The 22,339-nt window shown below is 32.6% G+C and overlaps 1 protein-coding gene across 1 annotated transcript; it reads left to right on the top strand.

Moving 5' to 3' along the window:
• The first annotated feature begins 5,644 nt into the window (after positions 1-5,644).
• LOC115724631 (chlorophyllase-1) lies at positions 5,645-10,297 on the top strand. Its single transcript, XM_030653963.2, has 2 exons — positions 5,645-6,111; positions 9,385-10,297. Exons 1-2 carry the CDS (start codon positions 5,818-5,820, stop codon positions 10,087-10,089), a joined length of 999 nt encoding a protein of 332 aa, XP_030509823.1. The 5' UTR covers positions 5,645-5,817; the 3' UTR covers positions 10,090-10,297.
• The last annotated feature ends 12,042 nt before the right edge of the window (positions 10,298-22,339 follow it).

Genomic DNA, 22,339 nt, shown 5'->3' with positions numbered 1-22,339 from the left:
TATTGGAAATATTAGCCCATTTGAATGTCTATTCAAGCAACAACCTGATTACAGCATACAAAAACCATTTGGTTGCTCATGTTTTCCCCACTTAAGACCCTACTCTCATCACAAAATGGAGTTTCGATCTCAAGAATGCCTCTTTCTTGGTTATTCTCCCAGGCACAAGGGCTACATATGTGAGAATAAAGAAGGTCGAATCTTTATTGCTCGAAATGTGGTTTTTAATGAAGCACACTTTCCTGCCTTCCTCACCAACAATACAACACAGGTACAATCTAATGAACTTTTTCCTACTGCTACTTTCTCCACTCAATCTGTACCTATTGTTGCTCCTACTAATACCTGTCCTATTGTTGATCATGAGCAAAATGGCACTCCTCCAATTGATGTTGCTCCTCTGAATTCTGTACCATCTTCCAGCAGCTTCTCCACACAGTCCACTCCACATCTGTCATCTGCTACTGAGCCAACCATGCCTGTTCAGTCCACCTCGGCTCCTACTGAACTAATACCTGCTGCACCAACACGAACTCATCCTATGACCACTCGATCTCAACATGGTATTTACAAACCGAAGGCATACTTGGCAACTAAGCATCAACTCCCTGAATCCTTGTTACCCCGTGAGCCTAAATCTCTCAAATCGGCTCTTGCACATCCAGCTTGGAATGCTGCAATGAACAACGAAGTTGCTGCTCTCAAGAAAAATGGTACTTGGACTCTCGTACCATATCAAAGTCATATGCATCTTATAGATAACAAATGGGTTCATCGAATTAAATTGAATTCAGATGGGAGTGTTGACAGATACAAATCTCGACTTGTGGCCCGTGGTTATTTGCAAGCACCAGGAATTGACTATGCTGAAACCTTCAGCCCTGTCGTTAAACCAGTCACAATTCGAATGGTGCTCACACTTGCGGTTTCATTTCAATGGGAGGTTAAACAATTGGATGTGTCTAATGCCTTTCTCAATGGTGTTCTTGAAGAAACAGTTTACATGGTACAACCGAAAGGTTTTGAAGATTCAACAAAACCAAACCATGTTTGTCATTTACATAAAGCCATTTATGGTCTCAAACAAGCCCCTCGGGCTTGGAATGACAAACTCAAAACTACTTTACTTGCATGGGGATTCACTGCATCTCGGGCTGATTCTGCATTATTTGTTTATGGCTCTGGTAAGAATTTAATCATATTTCTAGTATATGTGGACGATATACTTATCACGGGCCCTAATACTTCTTTAATCACCAAGTTAATTTCTGATTTGAATCACTGTTTTGAACTTAAAGATCTTGGTGCCATACATTACTTCCTTGGTGTTGAAGTATGCAGAAACACAGAAGGCATATACTTGTCTCAGTCCAAGTATATTTCTGATTTACTAGTAAAGGTTCAACTTGATGGAGCCAAACCATGTTCTAATCCCACTAGTACAGCTCATATACTTTCTCTCTATGAAGGTACTGCTTTTGAAGATTCGACCTTATACCGAAGTACCTTAGGGGCTTTGCAATACTTGACCCTTACCAGGCCAGATGTGGCATTTATAATAAACAAATTGTCTCAGTTTATTCATGCACCAACCTGTGTGCACTGGGATGCATGCAAACGGCTACTCAGGTACTTGAAAGGCACCATTAACGAAGGGTTACTCCTTAAACCAGCATCTCGGCTATCCTTGCAAGTGTACTCTGATGCAGATTGGGCAAGTTCCCTTGATGACAGACGTTCTACGGGTGGTTATGCAGCTTTTCTTGGCCCAAATTTGATCTCTTGGTCCGCCAAAAAGCAACAAGTAGTTGCTCGATCATCAACTGAGTCTGAATTCCGAGCATTGGCAAATGCAGCAGCTGAAGTCAAATGGCTTTGCTCCTTGCTTTCTGAGCTACAAGTTACAGCACCAGATATTCCCATTATATGGGTGGACAATCAAGGTGCGGCTGCTCTTGCCGCAAACCCAATCTTTCATGCTCGATGCAAACATATTGAGATCGACTTGCATTTTGTTCGTGAGCAAATTCTGAGGAAAGAGATCTCGGTTAGACATGTTCCTAGTATTGATCAAATTGCTGATATTCTAACCAAGTCTCTACCCAAGGATCGCTTTCATTATCTCAAAGGCAAACTCAAAGTTATTTGTACACCTTTTCGTTTGAGGGGGGATGATAACCAATAGTACACGTGTCAAATTGGTTGTGTATTGTCTGTTAATACTGTTAAGATTCTTGTATTTAATTCTGTTGCATAACAAAATTCTCTGTTCTGTAATCTTGCTGTATAAATAAAGAGTTTTCCTCCTCAGTTTAACCAAGCTGTTTTCTCTTGGTTCTGAGGCTTTTCTTCCTCTGTTTTCTTACTTTGCTTTAAAGCTTTCATCTTTGATGAATAAGAATATATTGAATAACCAGCAATTTACAGTACTATAACATCCAATCTTATACTACATAAAGAATGATTAATAGTCTAAACATTGTTATCCCAAAAAATTATATCTCATATTCTTACTACAAAAAAATCTTACTTTTATTTACAAAAATTGATAAATAAAAGTAAAAAAGTTGTGACAAATTATAATTCATCATTCCTATATTATAATTAAAAGGTCCGTGGTTAAATGTATTAGTCACAAAAATTACAATTTGTTGTGACTAAATGTATTTTTATTCACAATATTTGGAACACCAACAAATTCTCTTTATTGAATGAGTAAGAACATGTACAATACAGTCGACATCGATTATATAAAGAGTTCTCTTGAAGTGTTTCAACTCTCACACTCTTACCCCAAAATCTTCTTCATCTATATATAGAAGATTCATCTTACACGAACCTAAACCCAATCTCTCTCTCTCTCTCTCTCTCTCTCTCTCTCTCTCTCTCAAATCAATCTGATCGTTCTTTTTTTTTTTTTTCCCGAAATGATAAGTGTTGGTTGTACTTATAGGCTTAGGATCAAGATCCTAAAGTCGGTGGTTGCAAGAAGGGAGGTTGTTAAGTTAGTTAGGAAATAACCAACTTAACCAACTATCCTTAGAGTGAGGTCTCCACGTCAGCCTAAGTAAGCGTGCATCCAGGGGCGAGTATGAGGGCTTCCGGAGTCACAGTTCAGGGCACTCCCTGAAGGACCTTCCTGGATAGAAAAGTGCCAACTGGAGTGGACTATTTGAGACTATACCTTCTAGGAGGAATAGCTAGCCATCCGGAACTCTTTCTTTTCCGGAGGACAATCGTTTCTTGAAGGACAAGAAAGTCTTCCAAGACTTACATCCGCGACTCAACAACTTTTTACGAATGATAACAACTCTTGGAGATCTTTTTATCTGGAGGAACTATACCCCAAATACTCTATGTTATATAACCACAATTAATATAAAATAAAAAATGTGTAGTAAATTTAAATTTAAATATATAGCCACAATCATATAACATATTGAAAAAAAATCTCAATAAAAATTATGTAATTATATTGGTCCTATTAATTAATAATTTTATATCTCAATTTCATTGTATCCTTTTATTATTCTCTCTCACATAATTAATCACATTTTTCAAATTTTTTTTATCACTTTCATAAGAATACAAACATTATTTGGGGTGATGATCACTATGAAGACGAAGATATTATTACAGTATGTATATGCACACGTAAATAAAAATATTTAAAAGGCTGAGATTAATTTGAAGGGTAGGGAGAAAATCATGAAGATAGCTCAATGCATGCCCACCTTACATTATAAGATAACTGTATCATAGAAAATATATATAGAACAGAAGATTCGACAAGAAATTCATGGTATGTTTATATATATTCCAAAAGTAATAAGTTCAAAGGTTTTGGATTATATATCAACATAATTTTGTGGTTGATCTCTGTCTCTGCACCTAACAAGATTCCTTTGAAAATATGAAAAAGGTTGGTATGCATAATTTAAATAATAATAAGGTCACATGAACTTCGTGCTTTGATATAGATTTTTTTTTTAGGTTTTTCTCCATTAATAAAAATTGCTATACATGTATAATATAATATTGCATTTCAAAATAATTATAATAATTGTTTCAAATAATAATACTAATAATAATTACATTAATTTCATAATAATAATAATAATAATAATAATAATAAGTATATTGGTTGGTTAATTAATTATATGATGTATGATATAATTTTGTCTATTTATACAATTATTATATCGTGTAACTGTACAATATATATATATATATAAGCTCCCTAAACTAAATATATGAGAAGTGCGAGTTATAACTTTTTATTGCAATCTTTCTATATTTTTCACAAATTCTGAATAGTTTATAGTATTGAAAATATAATTTTTGATATTTAAATTTGTCACGCGTGTTCAAAAAATTTAAACTTATTTATGATACTGTAAATTATTCAAAAATTTTCAAATATTTATAGGGATGATATTATAACTATAGCAAATAATGTGATAATTGTTTAAAAGAAAATATTCTGACATGTATTTTTAAACACAGAATTTGACTAAAAAATTATAATAGAAAGTTGACGCTAGTACTTTTCTATATATATTTATATTTATATATAAAGTATTTAATCACCTATTTCAATATATATATATATGCACAAAGTGATATATATATACATATATTTTTGTACACTCTTAATATGTGTTACCTATGAATGGATATTACTAGAAAAATTTGAATTTTTATGTTTTTTGTTTTCTTTTAATGAATATATAAGAATACATTGAATAAACATATTAAATGTATTTTGTATATAAATATATTTTTTATATAGTGTAAAAAGAGATATTTATATATATATATATATTGAGGTTTTTACAAAAATACTATATTATTTTGGGCAAAAGTTTACAATTTTACTGTTATACAAATTTTTTTAAAAAAAATACTATTTTTTTTTTAATAAAACAACCGTAAAATAACAAAACAGAACAATTAAAACAACAGTGAAACAACTAAAAAATAACCGTGTAACACCCGTGAAAACTTAACACAGTACACAGTATAAAACTTATATAGTATTTTTGAAGAAAAAAAACACAGTATTTTGAAAGAAAAAAAAAAAACTCTGCCCACAGTAAACATGTAAAAAAGTTGGAAATTTCAGTATGTGGTGTAAAACCCCTATTTTTTAAGGGTAATTAATAGCGGCATAAATACCAAGTTTTGAGTTTGTAAGCGGGATAAATTTAATAATTTTTTTTAATAGCATAAGTACTCAATGTTTGTAAAACTGTAATTTTTCTCTATTTTCGTATGTCAATACAAGCTCCATTTTAAATTTATTAAAAGAAAATTTAGAAAAACTGATACTACATACTTCTGTCCAACCAAATAATCTTGAATTTGGATCTTATATGTATTCTGTTTAAGACTTTAACAGAGTCTGTACTGATGAAACTGGAGGAAAATTACCGTTTTATAAACATTAAGTATTTATGCCGCTTACAAACCTAAAATTTTAAGTATTTATGCTACTAATTACTATATTTTTAATTAAATAGCTAAATTAAATATACAAATTTAAATTTATTTTTATTCATTTATTATTCATCAAAATCTAATAATTTAATATTTTTAAAAATTAATATTTATAGTGAAATTCATTTACTAATACTTATTTCATATATATATAAAAAAAGGGACAAAATTTACAAACATCTTCAACAGTACTTTTGGATTATACACAAGATCGCTATACATATGGGAAATTCTATATAAATAGAATAAATATAGTATTTGAGTTGAGAGGAGGATATATAAATATATACATATATAGCAAGGAATTAATATAGAATCATGGCATTGGCAGGCACAATTTTGGGAACTGAAAAAAAAAGTAGCATTATCATCTCAAATAGCACAGATGTTTTTGAGAAGGGGTGTTTTGAAATTAAATCCAATTTTTTTGAGCCAAGACTGGTTTCGTGGGCTACTTTTTCACCTCCAAAACAACTATTCATCGTGAGTCCAACAAAGGAGGGCACTTATCCTGTAGTGTTGTTTTTCCATGGATTCTTACTCGAAAACAAATTCTATGAAGATCTACTCCACCACATATCCTCCCATGGACTTATACTAGTTGCCCCTCAGGTAGGTACCTACAGTACGTACAATTAATATATGCATTTTTTATTATTTTTCAAGGGTTTAAATTGTATAGCAGGATGTCTTTTCTGCCATTCTTTCTTTCTTTGAGAGGTCAAATGTTCCCCACACCTTTTCGGGAGGGATAATATTTGGTCTTTGGGACTCGTTTGGTACTCACTTGATTGGATTAGACAGACTAATTTGTCTAATTTAGTGTTTGGGCATGTTAAAAGTCTGATAACTAATCCAGCTAACTTGATCTGTGTGGGATTATCTATCCCACCGATGGATAAATAATCCCATGCTGGTGAGATTTTTTTTATCGTTTTTTTAATTTTAATTTTATTAATAAATTTTAAATTTGATAAGAATTTAAAGGAAATAATTATCACATATTTATTTATACATTTTTTTTTATCAAAAACTTAATCATTAAAATTAGTGAAAATGTATAATTTTGAATTATTATACATAAATTTTCAAAATTTATAATATTATTAATTAAATAATAGTTACTTAATTAATTTGATTCGAAGAAAAACAATAAGACAATAAAATTATATATTGTTTTTAAATTACTAGAAAATTTATATAAATATTTTAAAAATTAATGTTTATATTAAATTAGTGATTAAATTAATGTTTAAGATAAATAATTTTATATTATTCAAGTATTTTTATTTTATTATTTTAATTCTTTATTAAATAAAAAATATGATAAAATATTTTATTATATATTTATGATATATACTTAATTATATAGGATATATTATTTTATTTTATTTTATAATTAATTAATTATTTTTATTTTTTTACTGCGAATTATTCACTTTTATTTATTTATTATTATATATTTTAATTTTAATTTATTATCTATATTTTTATTTTAATTTAAGTTTTTCTTTTTTTAAAAGAAATAAAAAAAAAAATAGTCCAGTCTATTCTTAAATTAAACTCAGGATTACTTTCAGCATGATCCAATCTTGTCCAGTCCAGTCCAATCTAGTCCAATCCTGCGTACCAAACAAGTATGACTAGCTTCGTGTGGATAACATCCTTTTATGAAATGAGAACCTTTGAAGTATAGTGACGAAGTCCGACCCATAGGGACAATTTTTTTTTTCTTTGTAAAAAGAGTATTATAAACATAAAAATAAAAATATGTTAATATAAAAAGTAAAAGCTGTAAACTTAGCAAGGATAAAAATAAAATTATGTACGATTAAAATAACAATTATAAATTTTACTGGAATAAAATAAAAATATGGAGGGTATAAATAAAAAAATATTAATTTTATATGGGCAAGAATTAAAATATTTAAAAATATAAACATACAAAAATTAATTTATAAGAAATTGAGAGAGGACAAATATTGACCCATAAGATTTTCCTCCCTCAGCCGAGGTATGTTACCAATGATTCAATGAAGGAAATATGAGATTTGGTTCTCCTATAGTTGCCACTTCCGAATTATCGAAAGACCAGAGGAATAAGTACCATGTAATTTTTTTTTTAGAAAATAAATAAATAATATAAAAAAAAAAATTGATGGTTTTTTTTTTTTTTTGGAGAAAATATGTAATTTTGAAGAATTTATATTATTATTTATTGGCCTTTATTATGTAATTTTTTGTTTTTTTGGACCATGTTCTTTTTCTGTAAATTAGGAGTTATAGTACTCTATTTCATCATTCCAAACATTTCTAAAATGAATAGAATATATTTGGATTTTTATTTTAAACTAGCATATATTTAAATGAGTTTATATAATTACGAAATTAAGCGTATATAAAATATTGGAAAAGAAACTTGTGTAATTTGTGTTTGAATATGGTTTTGATATTCTAAATCATTCGAAAATTTATGGATGGCTCCATATAATGTACATTATATGCCGTGTAAAATAAATAGAGTTTCAACTTATTCATTTACCTAAAATCTTCAAAATATATAGTGATTAAAATCATTATTATACCCAACTATTTTTAATATATCTTTATGTATTAAAAGTGTCTATCTAACGGTATTTCTTGGTTTAACAGAATATACTTAAATATTCTGTTAAATTTAACGATTAGCTTTGATCTCCCGTTAACAAATAAACCCAATAATTAAATCCAAAAAAATTAAATAATCTTTTAAATATTAATAATCTTTTTTTAAATTAAAAAAATCATCTTAGCCACATATTTCTCTAACAAACCTATCTTGGGAGAATATTAATAATTTTTTTTTTTAAAAAAAAAAATATAGATATTATTGGTGCTTATTAGTAATTTGCAAAGAATGTGAAAGTCTATAAATATATAACATACATTAGAATAACATAATTAGAATAGAACTTTTTTCAATTAGAAAATTAATGTACATTTTACTATTAATAACATACATTATTATAACATAATTATGTTTTACTTACTAAATATACTGACACATATTTTATTTTTTTAAAACAAATCGTTCAAATAATTATACTATTTTAATTATTAATTAAAATAAAAAATTAAAATATTAAATAAAATTAATAGTACGTAGTTTGGCACGTAACGATCATCTAGTATATATATATATAAATATATATATTTAAATAGCAGCTCCCTAAGAGAAACATTCTGGTTCTCCTCTCCCTCATATAAAAATATTATTGCAAGGTGATTAATTAAAATTTGTATTCTATATCCACTTGGTTGAGTTGAACTATTATAATAATATAACTGAAAATAATTGGGAAACACTTAAATTCAGGGCCGGCTCTGAGGGTAGACGGGTTAGGCGTGTGCCTCGGGTCCCGAACATTTAGGGCTCCGAAATTGTGAAAAAAAAATATTAATATATAGATAAAATATTAAATAAAAAGAAAATATAACAAAAATTAATTGGTGTAGTAGTAAAAGGTCTTATTTTAAATTAAAAGATCATGGGATCAATTTCCCATCTCTACTTTTTAATGTTTTAAAAAAATATTTAATGTGTAGTTATGAAGGATTGAACCATAGAGAGAGTTTCTAAAATTTTTACCATTACACTAAGCACTAGAACTATTATTTTCATAATAGTTAAACTATATATATAGGGCCTCAAAATTTAATTTCGCCTTAGGTCCATATACCTTAGAATCGGCCCTGCTTAAACTACACACATTTCATACACATAATAATTTATTATTAATCTTAACTATACAATTAAAAAGTGATTAACATATTATTGTTATTTGTTATGTTCATAATTATATATATGCCAAAATTACATGATATGGTATTCTATATTGATTACAGTTGTACGAGTTAATTCCTCCGTCTGGACCGGAAGAAATTGAATCAGCAGCAGAAGTGATCAATTGGTTAGAAGAAGGTCTCCAACCTTTGATTAATGATTTGGTCAATAATAATAATAAAGTGGTTGCAGACTTAACAACGGTTGCCCTAGCCGGCCATAGTAGAGGTGGAAAAGCCGCATTTGCCCTAGCTCTAGGAAAATCTGAAGTGAAATGTAACCTTAAGTTTTCAGTACTAGTAGGGGTAGATCCTGTGGAAGGGTCTAGCATGAGGAACCGAACTGAGCCTCACATCCTTACATACGTGCCGCGCTCTTTAGACCTATGTATTCCGGTGGCGGTTATAGGGACCGGGCTTGGCTCGGAGAGGAGGAAGCCCTATATGCCGGCGTGTGCTCCAGATGGGCTGAACCATGCAGAGTTCTTCAACGAGTGCAAGCCCCCATGTGCATATTTTGTGGCCAAAGACTTCGGCCACATGGACATGTTGGTTGATCGTCCTGGAGGAATTGATGGGGCAATTGCAAATTGTATGTGTAAGAATGGAACAAGTCCAAGAGATCTTATGAGGAGGTCAGTGGGTGGTATTTTGGTAGCTTTTTTAAGGGCTTATGTGGGTGGTGATCATAAGGATCTAGCAGCTATTGTTGGTGATCCAACTCTTGCCCCAACAACTCTTGATCCTGTCAACTTTGTTCCAGCTTAAATATTAGTCGTACTATAATGTCTTACATTAATATCACTAGGATACGTATTAATAATTTTATCAGTTCAATAAAAACTCTCATGATTATGTAAACTAATTATGAGAGTGCTGTTGCATGTTATTATTAGTTAAATATATAAATAAAGTGTACAATAGAGTACACATCTTTATGTGGAAGATAATATATTCTTCGTTTGTTGGTGCAAAATGTTTTTCACTTAAATGTGTTTATTCGTTTGTTTCTTTCTAGAAATTATATTGTGTGGTACTGATCAAGATATAATGTTAACACACATCAAATATAGAAATGTATAAATATTAGGGGCAATACATATATATAAATATTAGGGGCAATACACATCATTAGTTTTATTGGTTTGGGAATCTTTTTAACGTTTTATTTCTATAGTAGGGAAGCTCCAAATGTCCCTACCCATAGGAACATTTTTTTTGGTTCATTGATTAAAAATAGAATGGTGTTTAAGTAATAAGTTGCATGATAGTAATATAAATGGTGGTGTATATGATAATTTATATATTTTATATTATTTTAATAATATATTTTTACTGTTAATATTTCTTTTGCAGCAATAATTTACATTGATTGGTCAATATTTTTAAAATTTATGTATTATAATTTTCCTAGACTAAACTCTTGTTAAGGAATAGCAAATTATCAACCAATCACCTACTGTGATTCTCTGCCTAACACCCTGTACCAACAACCTATTCAACACCAGCACGTGCTTTATTTCTTTATCAAGGAATGCTGGCCTGTACAAATTTTATTATGCTTTATGATTGTGTAATCATTATAAAATCAGGATTGTTAGAATATTTCTTCTGTAATTGTATCCAGCTATATAGAGTTGTTTGGCTCTTCTCTCTATATCCTACTACTATATAAATGAAATACCTTGCAGCTATCAAATTGAGCTGCATTTATTAAATACTCTCCCTGCCTAAATTTAAATTATTCTATCTTTTGGATATATACATAAGATAAAACCTTATTTGCAATACAGATAAAATATTGTTAGAAAATAATTACATAATCAGGACGAAACTAAAACAAAAACAAGAGTATTGAGTTTTATTATTCGTTATTACACACAAAATTATGTCTCAGCATCTTGCCCAATCTAATTCTATCTAAACATAACTTTTGGACTTTGTTGAATCGCCTTTTTGATGCTGCCCCCTCTCTCCCTGGCTTATTTTAGGCAATTTCAATAATTACTCAGGGTTCAATAATTTCCAACATTTTCTTGGCAAATACGATATGTCTCTTTTGCATTTCACTGGTAACTGTTTCACTTGGAGATATGATGTTCTTCTTGAACGACTTGATTGGGGTATTGCTAATCAAGCTTGGTCGGATCTCTATCCCACTGCTAACATTGTTCATATTCCCTTTTATGGGTCGGATCACCGGGCTACTAATATGATCTATCATACTTATATTATTACCAATAAAAATAACCGCAGATTATTCTTTGAAAACCACTGGCTGTTGGAGCTTATTTTTTCAATCTCATTAAAAAAAGTTGGACATCTAATGTGTATTCGACTACCTCTGCTCCTAATCTTCATTCCTTTCTCCCCAAGCAAAATAACTGTATCAATTCCATGAAGACCTAAGTAAAAATAGTTTCAAGCTTCAAATTAAGGGTAAATACTATTTTGGACCCTGTATTTTGCAAAAGTTACAGATTGGACCCTCTGTTTTGTTAAATGACAAAATGGACCCTGTATTTTCTAAAATAGTAAAAATAGGACCCTGAGCTTAATTTTTGACAACTTTTTTTTTAATACAACCAACTTGAAGACAATGCTTAATACGAACAGATACAAAAAATGTAAACAGTTTTGTCATAGCACTTTTAGATCGGATTATAATTAAACTTTATTTTGACAAAAAATCAATTTAGGGTCCTATTTGTACTATTTTAGAAAATAAAGGGTCCATTTTGTCATTTAACAAAACACAGGGTCCAATTGGTAACTTTTGCAAAACAGAGGGTCCAAAATAGTATTTACCCTAAAATTAATAATATTCAATTTTCCATGGATAGTGTCTTATCCAAACTCTCTATCTCTAGGCTTGACATCAATCATATTAATTCTCTTCAATCCTCTCTTGATGCAATCTTGCTTAAAGAGGAAGTTTTCTGGAAGCAAAGATCTAGGGGTTAATTGGCTCAAGGCCGGGGATAAAGACACTAAGTACTTTCATAATAAGGCCTCCACTAGGAAAAGAAACAAAGTCATCAATAGTGTCACTCTCGATGATAATTCTATTGTTAACAATCTCACTGATATCACTAATAACTTTGTCTAGTTTTATTCTACTCTTTTTACCTTTAATAGTACTGATCTTGAGTCCATTAACACGGTTCTTAGGGGTATCTCTAAACGCATCGATAGCAACCAATTCAGCTTCCTTGCCAGTCCTTTCACTTTCTCTGAAGGTAAGAGTGTTCTTCTTCAGCTGTCTAGTGATAAGGCCCCTGGGCCTGATGGCATTAACCCCCTCTTCTACCAAAAAAATTGGTCCGTTGCTGGTACTGATCTTTGCCATGCCGTTCTTAATGTTTTGAATCATGATTCCAATCTTGCTCCCATCAACAAGACCTTCGTTGTCCTTATTCCCAAGAAAACTCACACTTGTCAAGTTTGTGATTTCAAACCTATCAGTTTATGCTCGACCATCTATAAAGTTGCTGCTAAATCTCTTGCTAATAGATTGAAGGTTGTTCTCACTGATCTCATTTCCCACAATCAAGGGGCTTTTCTTAGCAATCATTATATTCATGATAACATCATTATTGCTAACAAAATTATTATTGCTATCACCGCCAGGAAAAAAGGTAAAGTGGGTTGGGCTGCTCTGAAGTTGGAGATAGAAAAAGCTTTCGGATATGGTGGAGTGAATTTTATTCATCGAATTCTCTCTCTCATCTTGGCCTACCTGCCAATTTTGTTTCCCTCATTTCTAACTGTATCTTAACTATTTCTTTCAAACTCTACATTAACAATAGCCTCTCTTCTCCCATTATTCCTTCTAGGGGAATTAGGCAAGGTGATCATCACTCTCCCTATCTGTTCATCCTTGTTGCTGAAGGGTTGTCCGGTCTCATTACTTCCAAAGCTCATGCCAACCTTTTTAAAGGAATCTCCATTTGTCGTGCTCCTCCTCCTATTTCTCATCTTTTATTTGTTGATGATAGTATGCTTTTCACCCATGTCAATAACCAAAATTGTGGAACTATTCAAGACATTCTTAGTATCTATAATAAGGCCACCAGTCAATTTGTCAACCTCACCAAATCCTCTGTCCTTTTCTCGCCCAACACTACACCTCAAGATAAAAATTCTTTTCTCAATTCTCTTCATATGGAGGATAAACCTTTTGTTGACAAATATTTGGGTGTTCCTCAATGTTTCTCTCGATCTAAAAAATCTTCTTTCTATTACATCCTCCAAAAATCTTACAGTAAGCTTTCGGTCTGGAATCAAAGGCTTTTCTCTAAAGTTTGAAAAGAAACTCTGCTCAAGGTAGTTATCCAAGTCATTCCTTCATATGCCGTGTCTTGTTATAGAATTCCTATCTCTACTTGTAAACATTTGGGGAAGATGATGGCAAATTACGGGTGGAGATCTTTGGGTCAAAATCAGCACAAAATTCATTGGAAAAAATGGTATTCTCACTACAAGAAAACCCGCTTTTGCCGACGCATTGTTGCGTCGATAAAAGTACCCTAACTGAGCCGGCAATTTGCCAGCGCACAACTGCGCCGACAAAGCTTATCTGGGAAGCTTGGTCGGTAAAGGACTTTTTACCGGCACGTAGAGTAACCGCACCGGTAAAACTTCCTTTTACCGGCGAGAAATCACGCCGGTAAAAAATAAGCGCCGGTGTTAAAAAATGCCCTTATCCGCTTTGGACCTGCTTTGATAAGCTTTTTCCGGCGCAATAATACGCCGGCAAAACTATTGGCGCCAATCTGACGGTTGGCGCCAATAGTTTTGGCCACTTTTTACCGGCGCAGTAATGCGCTGGCAAAAGTATTAATTTTTATTTTTTAAAAAAATTTAATTAATTAATTAAATATTTAAATAATTATAATATTATATTAACCAAAAAAACCAACATAATTTACATTAAAAGATAAACCAACATTAATTATATTATGTTCTACTAAAATCAGTATATAAACAAAATGTTAAATGTTCGAACCGGATAATAAAAAAAAGTACAGTTCTATAGGCGGGTAATGTCGTCATCGTTGTTTCTCTGAGTCTCGGGAGGCTGCGATGACGATCCAGCACCAGGAGCAGCCGAGGATCCAGCACCAGGAGTGGGCAATGGTGGAAGATCCATGGGAGGCAAGTTGAAACCCGGCACAGCTCGAGAAAGATACTCAAACTGATCTTGGAATCGTCTGAGGTAGAGTTGTTGTGTCTCATACTGCTGCTTCGTATGTTGAGTTGTCTGCTCCGCTTCCTCCACTTTTTTCTGTAAAGCCTCGTACTGTTCCATTGTAACAGTCGGTTGGGCTGAAGGATGCGTGGCAGGTGCTCTTTTGGCCCCAACTCCATTCAGTCTGGGGAGATGGCCAAAGCCTCTAAGATGCCGAGATCGTTCCCCGAGTACTTGCGTCATAACAGGTAAGTCTCGGGGATACTGTGTAGGATCAACACCAGGCTCTTCGGGCTCATCTTCAGTGGGCGCTGGTTGAGTTGCCGCTATTTCAACCAATTGCTCCTAAAACAAACAAATAAGTTAAATGGTTAATTTTAATACAAAATAAATTAAAAGAAATAAATAAAAATTGAATTAAAACGTAAACTTACGTAAGCTTGTTGCGCGAACTCTTTGTGCCAATCGTTGCCTTTATGGTGAAACTTTTGAAAAGTTTCCACCGCAGTTGGCAGTTCTCCCGTGTCGGGGTTAGCCTATTTTCAAGAGAAAATATATTAGTATTGTTATTTTACTAGAAAAATTTAAATAAATGATAGTTAAATATAAACTTACCCCCTCGACAACATGTGAAACAATAGGCTTGGAGCCCCAGCCTCCTAGAAATTTCATCTTACCCCGACTTTCTTTATTTTTCGCTGCTCTCGCCTGAAATTAATAATTTTTCTAACAATTAATTATTTATTATTGACTATATAAATTAAACATTACCAAAATTTGAAATTTTAAAAAATGTACCTTTTGTTTGTCTGTGTTCCAATAAGCGATGCAGTCACTCCACACCTCTTGAGTTACTCCCTCAGGAGGTGACATGTCGGCCCTCTCCTGTCCAAGCTCCTCAATGTTTTGTATCCACTTTTTCTTGCAGTCTGCCCTCCAGTCACGTAAACCCTTTGACATCCGTACTCACCGTAGTCTACGAATGTAGGGTTATCTCGTGGGAGGACAAACTTGGTCTGCAAAATGTTACACATTAATACATTAATTACAATTTAATAAGAGTATAGTAATTTAGAAATTAAAAAAATTATTAAGACATACCTCAAGTCTATCCCAGAGTGCATTGATGTCAACTCTACTGACATCTTCCCATTTGAATTTATTAATGGGGATAGACATCCGAGTCATCCATTTCGCCATATTGTTGAATTTTTTTCCGTTTTTGCCTACGGGGGTGCCAGTCTCTGCGTGCACCTCAATCTGTAACTTGGCAGATTGTGTTTTGGAGAGCTCCTCCTCAACATTCTTGCCCTTGTATTTACCTCTAACCCCTTTCTTTTTCGAACTGCTGCCACCTGGTGTAGACATACTACATATACAACACATATTGTTTATTTAAAATAAACTAACATATTGCAAACATATTAAAGAAGAAGGGTTGTAATTTTTATTTTATTTAAAACACTATTTCAATTACAATTCATCATCCTCATCATCAGTTACATATACAGCATTATCATCACAGTCACTCTCTAATTCTAAGGAGTTGTCTTCTTCGGTATTTAGACCCTCGTTGTCATCATCGACAATGAAATCATCTAATTGTTGAGGCTGTGAATTCACACGATGGATGTTTGCAACTTCAGTTGGGTCGACATCATGGCGAACATAGTCAACATCATCCAACTATGGAAGTTGAACAACGAACTCGGTTTCAGCTGAATTGTTTTCCTGTACAAAGGGTGTCTCCCCATCCGTGTCCGGGAAGTCCCAAACATTGCGCGGTATGTACTCATTTACAATCAGCCAGTCTTTACCGTTCTTTAAATCAGGAATGTAGTAGATCAATTTTGCTTGAGATGCAAGTATGAACGGTTCATTTTGATACCACTGTCGGTTGACGCAGATGCTAGCAATAACACCGTCACTATCCATTCTACTCCCGTTAGTGTCAAACCACTTACAAAAAAATAAGAGAACACTGAAGTCTTTTAAATAAGTGAACTCCATAATTTTTTCAAGTGTGCCGTAAAAATTTTGTCCATCTTCACCGGGGACCATAACACCGCTATTTTGTGTTTTGCGGTTATCATCTCTTTCCTTGACCAAAAATTTAATACCGTTCACTATGCACCCTAGATAAAAAGAAATTGCTGCATTCGCTGGGTTAGCGATAGCATACAACTCATCTGTCACTACACCCTGGTTGCTCAACCGTAGTTCATTAATCCACATATCAGGAAAAAAATTAAATTAAGAAAAGTTGAACAGTTATTGAGAACAAGATTAAGAGTATTGAGAGGCAACAAGGCTTACTCGAGTTTTGAACGATTTAGGGAACTCAGTCTCTTGCACTTTTTCAATATTGCCTACACCCCTTGCTTGAAGCAACTCCTTGTGCTCACTATATAATATAATGCACTTAGTAAGTTAAGAATTTTTTAAACGAAGTCGACTATTGTGTGTTTGTGTTTATGGAATTTTATACTTACTTGATATACGGCTCAACCTCTGTGCAATTGTTCAAAATGTACCACCCCGCCTTACGCTTGCTTTGCATGGGTAAGGTGTCGACTGTCCTCATACTGAGGGGTCGCCCAACATGCTTGAATACAGAAAATTGTCGAGTTGGCATGTTTTGGACAATGTCATTGTTCCGGTCAGGACGGTTGAATCGAGTTTCCACTTCTCGACAGTACATTGAGCAAAAGGTTAATGCCTCATTAACCACAAAAGATTCAGCAATAGAGCCTTCCGGACGGGCACGATTCCTGACATATTGCTTGTACACAGACATTGACCGCTCAATGGGATACATCCACCTGTACTGCACTTGTCTATCTAGTATAGCTTCTTTAGGGAGATGCATAACTACGTGAACTGTTATGTCAAAGAAAGCCGGTGGAAAAATTGTTTCTAACTTGCACAAAATAGTTAGAATATTTGTTTGCATTTTTTCTGAATCCGAAACATGAAGTGTTCTTGAGCATAATTGTTTGAAATACACACACAGCTCAATGATTGTGTCCCGGATTTCTTTTTTCAAGAACTTACGGAGACCTGCCGGTAGTAAACGTTGTAACAACACATGACAATCATGTGATTTGAGCCCGGAAATCTTGCCCGTATCCAAATTTACATTTTTGTCTATGTTTGCTGCAAAACCGTCCGGAAATCGTACAGACTTTATGAAGTCTGCAAATTCAATCCGTTCTTGAACACTAAGTGTGTAACTAGCTGGAGGCTTCTTCCACTTCCCATTCCGGTCTTCATACAACCACAACTCTCGTCGTATTTGCAAGTCTTGCAAATCCATTCTCGCCTTGTCGGTATCCTTTGACTTCCCGTCGATACTTAGAAGAGTACCTACTAAGCTGTCACACACATTTTTCTCAATGTGCAGTACATCAAGATTATGTCGTAAGGACTTTGACTTCCAGTACTCAAGCTCAAAAAAAAAAAAAATACTTTTTTTAGACCAATTGAGCTCTTCACTAGAACGCTTCCGTTTCACACCCCCGAACTGTTTGTGTTTTCCAGGCAAAGTCAATGGAATTCGGTCTAATTGAGATAAAATATCATCCCCCGTCAATACAGGAGGTGGTGCTCTCTTCTCGGGCTTACCATTGTACTTTTTGCTTCTCCTTCTCGAATCACTCATTTCGAGAAAGCGTCTGTGGCCAACATATCCAATCTTACTATTTAGGCCAATGGAAGGAGTATGTTCATTGCAAGTGGGACACGCCATATACCCTTTTGTGCTCCAACCAGACATTAGAGCATAAGCAGGAAAATCATTTATTGTCCACAACACTGCCGCACGCATTGAAAACACAGTTCCGTTGTAGGCATCTCGGGTTTCAACACCCGTCTCCCACAACTGTTTCAGTTCATCAATTAACGGTCTCATGAATACATCTATGTCTTTCCCAGGAGATGATGGACATGGAATTAATAAGGTCAACAACAACGATTCAGAACTCATACACTTCCACGGTGGCAAATTATATATGGGACACAAATAACTGGCCACAGGCTGTAAGAGTTGCTCATGTTGCCAAATGGATTAAAACCGTCAGTCGCCAATCCCAGTCTGACATTTCTAGGTTCAACAGCAAAAGACGGATGAAGGCGGTCAAACTGCTTCCATTCTTCAGCATCCGCAGGATGCCTAAGCACACCATCTTCTTTTGGTCTCTGCGAGTAATGCCACCGCATATCCTCCGCAGTGTGTCTTGAGCAATATAATCGTTTTAGTCTAGGTGTGAGTGGGAAGTAACGCATAACTTTGTGAGGAACTTTTTTCCCCTTACCCTTTCTTTTCACCCATCGTGATTCGCCACATACAGGGCAAAACTCCTTCTTCTCATTCTCCTTCCAGAAAATAGCACAATTATACTTGCACACATCTATTGAGTCGTAACCCAAACCTAGATTGCGCAATCGCATCTTCGACTCATAATGCGACTTCGGTAATTTTGTCCCCTCTGGAAATAGATCAATCAAGATGGACAGTAACATATCGAAAGAGTGGTTACTCCACCTATTCAAAACCTTGCAGTGCATAAGCTTTACCAGTGCATTGAGGGCTGATTTTTTGCAACCTGGATATAACTCAGCCTCAATCTGCTTAAACAAGTCATCAAACTTGTTGTTTTCGTTGATAGGGGGTTCATTGAAAGAATCAGTAGTGTTAGCAGATTCGTCAAACCTAGGGTCCCCTCTTAACATGTCCGCCAACACATCTGCCATTTCCTCTTCGTCATTTTCAGGAAGTTCAACTGCGAGCTGAGAGAAAGTCTCCCCGTGAAAATACCAGGGGTTGTACGAAGGTTGGATCCCGCTGAGAAATAAATGAACCCTTATAGTTGCAGGTGTGTGGAAATTCACATTCAAACACCGCATGCATGGTCATCAAGCTAATCCGTCAGAATTCACGTCGCAACGAACCCCTCAACGCCACTTTGAAACTCTGCAGAGCACCGGTGCGCCTTCATCCAACTTCGGTTGGTAGGCATCTTCCACTATGAAGTAATTAACAAAAAAAAAAATTAAAAACAAACAACAAAATGTGCAAGTGTCCTAATCCACCTTTTCACTCCATTACTAAAAGGGTAAAGAACCTATCCTATTCAGGTTTGTAATATACATATAGTACAATCTACGCTCTTAAAATTATTTCATTTTTGTAAAAATTTCGGCAGCACCTCCCTATAGTTCTTATAAGTTAGCAAACTTGTAGTAATTAAGTTTACCGACTTACAAGAACGTGTAAGAAGACATTGTACCAAAATATTTACTAATGAAATAATCAAATAAGCAATAGATCATACTATAAGTATAAAACAAGCCCAAACTATCCATGCGGACAAACAGTCCTGGATAATTTGGAGAAGCGTATTTAAGAGTCCTTACTGACTCAGCTTCTCCAAACGGGTCTAAGGTATTTCGTGCATGTGTAAAATTAAAAAAAAAATTATCACTATGTGATAATACAAATACAATTGTTAAATCCTATCTTTGGTGTATAACCAAAGAGATCAAGGAAAGATAATACAAATTTAATTTTATGCTATTTTACAATATCTTATCATATACTTTACAATATCTTATGCTCATTTATAGTTATTATAATATCACTTTATTACATTTTCACTTTTATTATTTAAATTAAAATTACAAATTTTTTAAATTTATAATATCACTTTATTATATTTTAAATTATATCTTACCTTTTTTTTCATTTTTATTATTTTTTAATCATTTATTATTTAAATTAGAATTACTAACTTTTAAAAAAAAAATTAATACCACTTTATTACATTTTAAATTATATATTAAAATTTTCACTTTTATTATTTTAATTAAAATTACTAACTTTCTCAAATTTATAATATCACTTTATTATATTTTAAATTATATATTGCATTTTTTTCATTTATATTATTTTTTAATCATTTATTTTTTAAATTAAAATTACTAACTTTTAAAAAAAAATTAATACCACTTTATTACATTTTAAATTATATATTACATTTTTTACTTTTATTATTTTTTTAATAATTTATTATTTAAATTAAAATTACTAACTTTTTTAAATTTATAATATCACTTTATTATATTTTAAAGTATACATTACATTTTTTTTCATTTTTATTATTTTTTAATCATTTATTATTTAAATTAAAAGTACTAACTTTTTAAAAAATTTTAATACTACTTTATTACATTTTAAATTATATCTTACATTCTTTATTTTTTTTTTTCAATCATTTAATAATTATTAATCATTTATTAATTAAATTAAAATTACTAACTTAATAAAACTAATAATATCATTTTATTATATTTAAAATTATATATTACATTTCATAATTAAATATTTTCCTAATTATTTATTATTTAAATTGAAAATATATATATTTTTTTTTTTAAAAAAAAGAGTATTATTTTACTAACTTTTTAATTACATGTTTTAAATTTCAATTTCAATTTTATTTCATTTAAACATTCAATTAATTTTACATTTTCTCTACTAAAATTTCGGCAGCAGAACGGCTTAAAAAGTGTAAACCCAAAATTTTTAATACCTAAAAATAACACAAACAAATATTTTCAGACAATATATAAACAACAAAATAATTCACCCATCCAATAGCAGTCAATTTTATCACAGAACCTACTTCTCTAACATGCATAAACTTATTAACTAATAACAAACTCTACTATGTACTAAGCGAAAGCAAAAAAACATACCTGAATCGAGTGCAAAAATGACAACTTCAGGCAGCTAGCGGTAATCCAGAGCGGTCGAACACGAACCTAATTCTATAAAAAAGTAAAACCAAACATTCAATTAATACCTATAAAAATTTCAAAATTTTATCACATATTCATTACCCTACACTAACTTACACATATACACACACATACACATACACTTATACACACACATACACACACATATACATATATATTTACATACATATATACATATATACATACATACACATATATGCATACATATTTACATACATACATATGTATATATACATATACCAATATACACATACAAATACATGCATACATATATATACACACCAACACCCACACCCACACCCACACCCACACCCACACCCACATACACATACACATAAATACATACACATATACACATACACACATACACACATACATACATATACACACATATATATACACATCCACATCCACATCCACACACACATACACATACACATACATACACATATATATACATAATCCAACATATATACACATACATACATGTATTTATACATACACATACATTTATACCCACATTAAAAAAAATTAAAATTAAAAAAATTAAAAATACCTTAAATAAATTGGAGGAGGTGGGGCTTGGTGGTCTGCGGTGGTGGCTGTCGTACCTCAGCTGTCGTCGATGGGAACGGTGACTGCCGGTGGTGGTGGCGGTGGTGGCCGACGAAGTGGTGGTGGTGGTTTTTTTGAAGAAAAAAAGAGGGTGATTGAGAGGATTGAGAGGGATTGAGTTAGAGATTGAGAGAGATTGATAAAGGGTTTGAGAGAATCGGAGAGGGTGAGAGGGTGAGAGGTTTTTTTTTTTTTTTTTTTCTTTTTCTGAAAATGCAAAAAAGAAAATGGGGAAGAAAGGGGGCTTCGTGCAGCTCTGGTTCATATATACACTTTTACCGGTGCAATTGGATGCGCCGGTAAAAGTTCTTTTGAAAATTTGACCTAAGTCAAAACGTGCGTTTCATTTACAACTTTTACCGGCGCACAATTGCGCCGGTAAAAGTATCCCAA

This window comes from Cannabis sativa, chromosome 6 (genome assembly GCF_029168945.1).
Source record: "Cannabis sativa cultivar Pink pepper isolate KNU-18-1 chromosome 6, ASM2916894v1, whole genome shotgun sequence".
NCBI classification, from domain to species: domain Eukaryota; kingdom Viridiplantae; phylum Streptophyta; class Magnoliopsida; order Rosales; family Cannabaceae; genus Cannabis; species Cannabis sativa.
The sequence above is the reverse complement of the archived record's forward strand: the minus strand, read 5'-3'. Positions and strand labels throughout refer to the sequence as shown.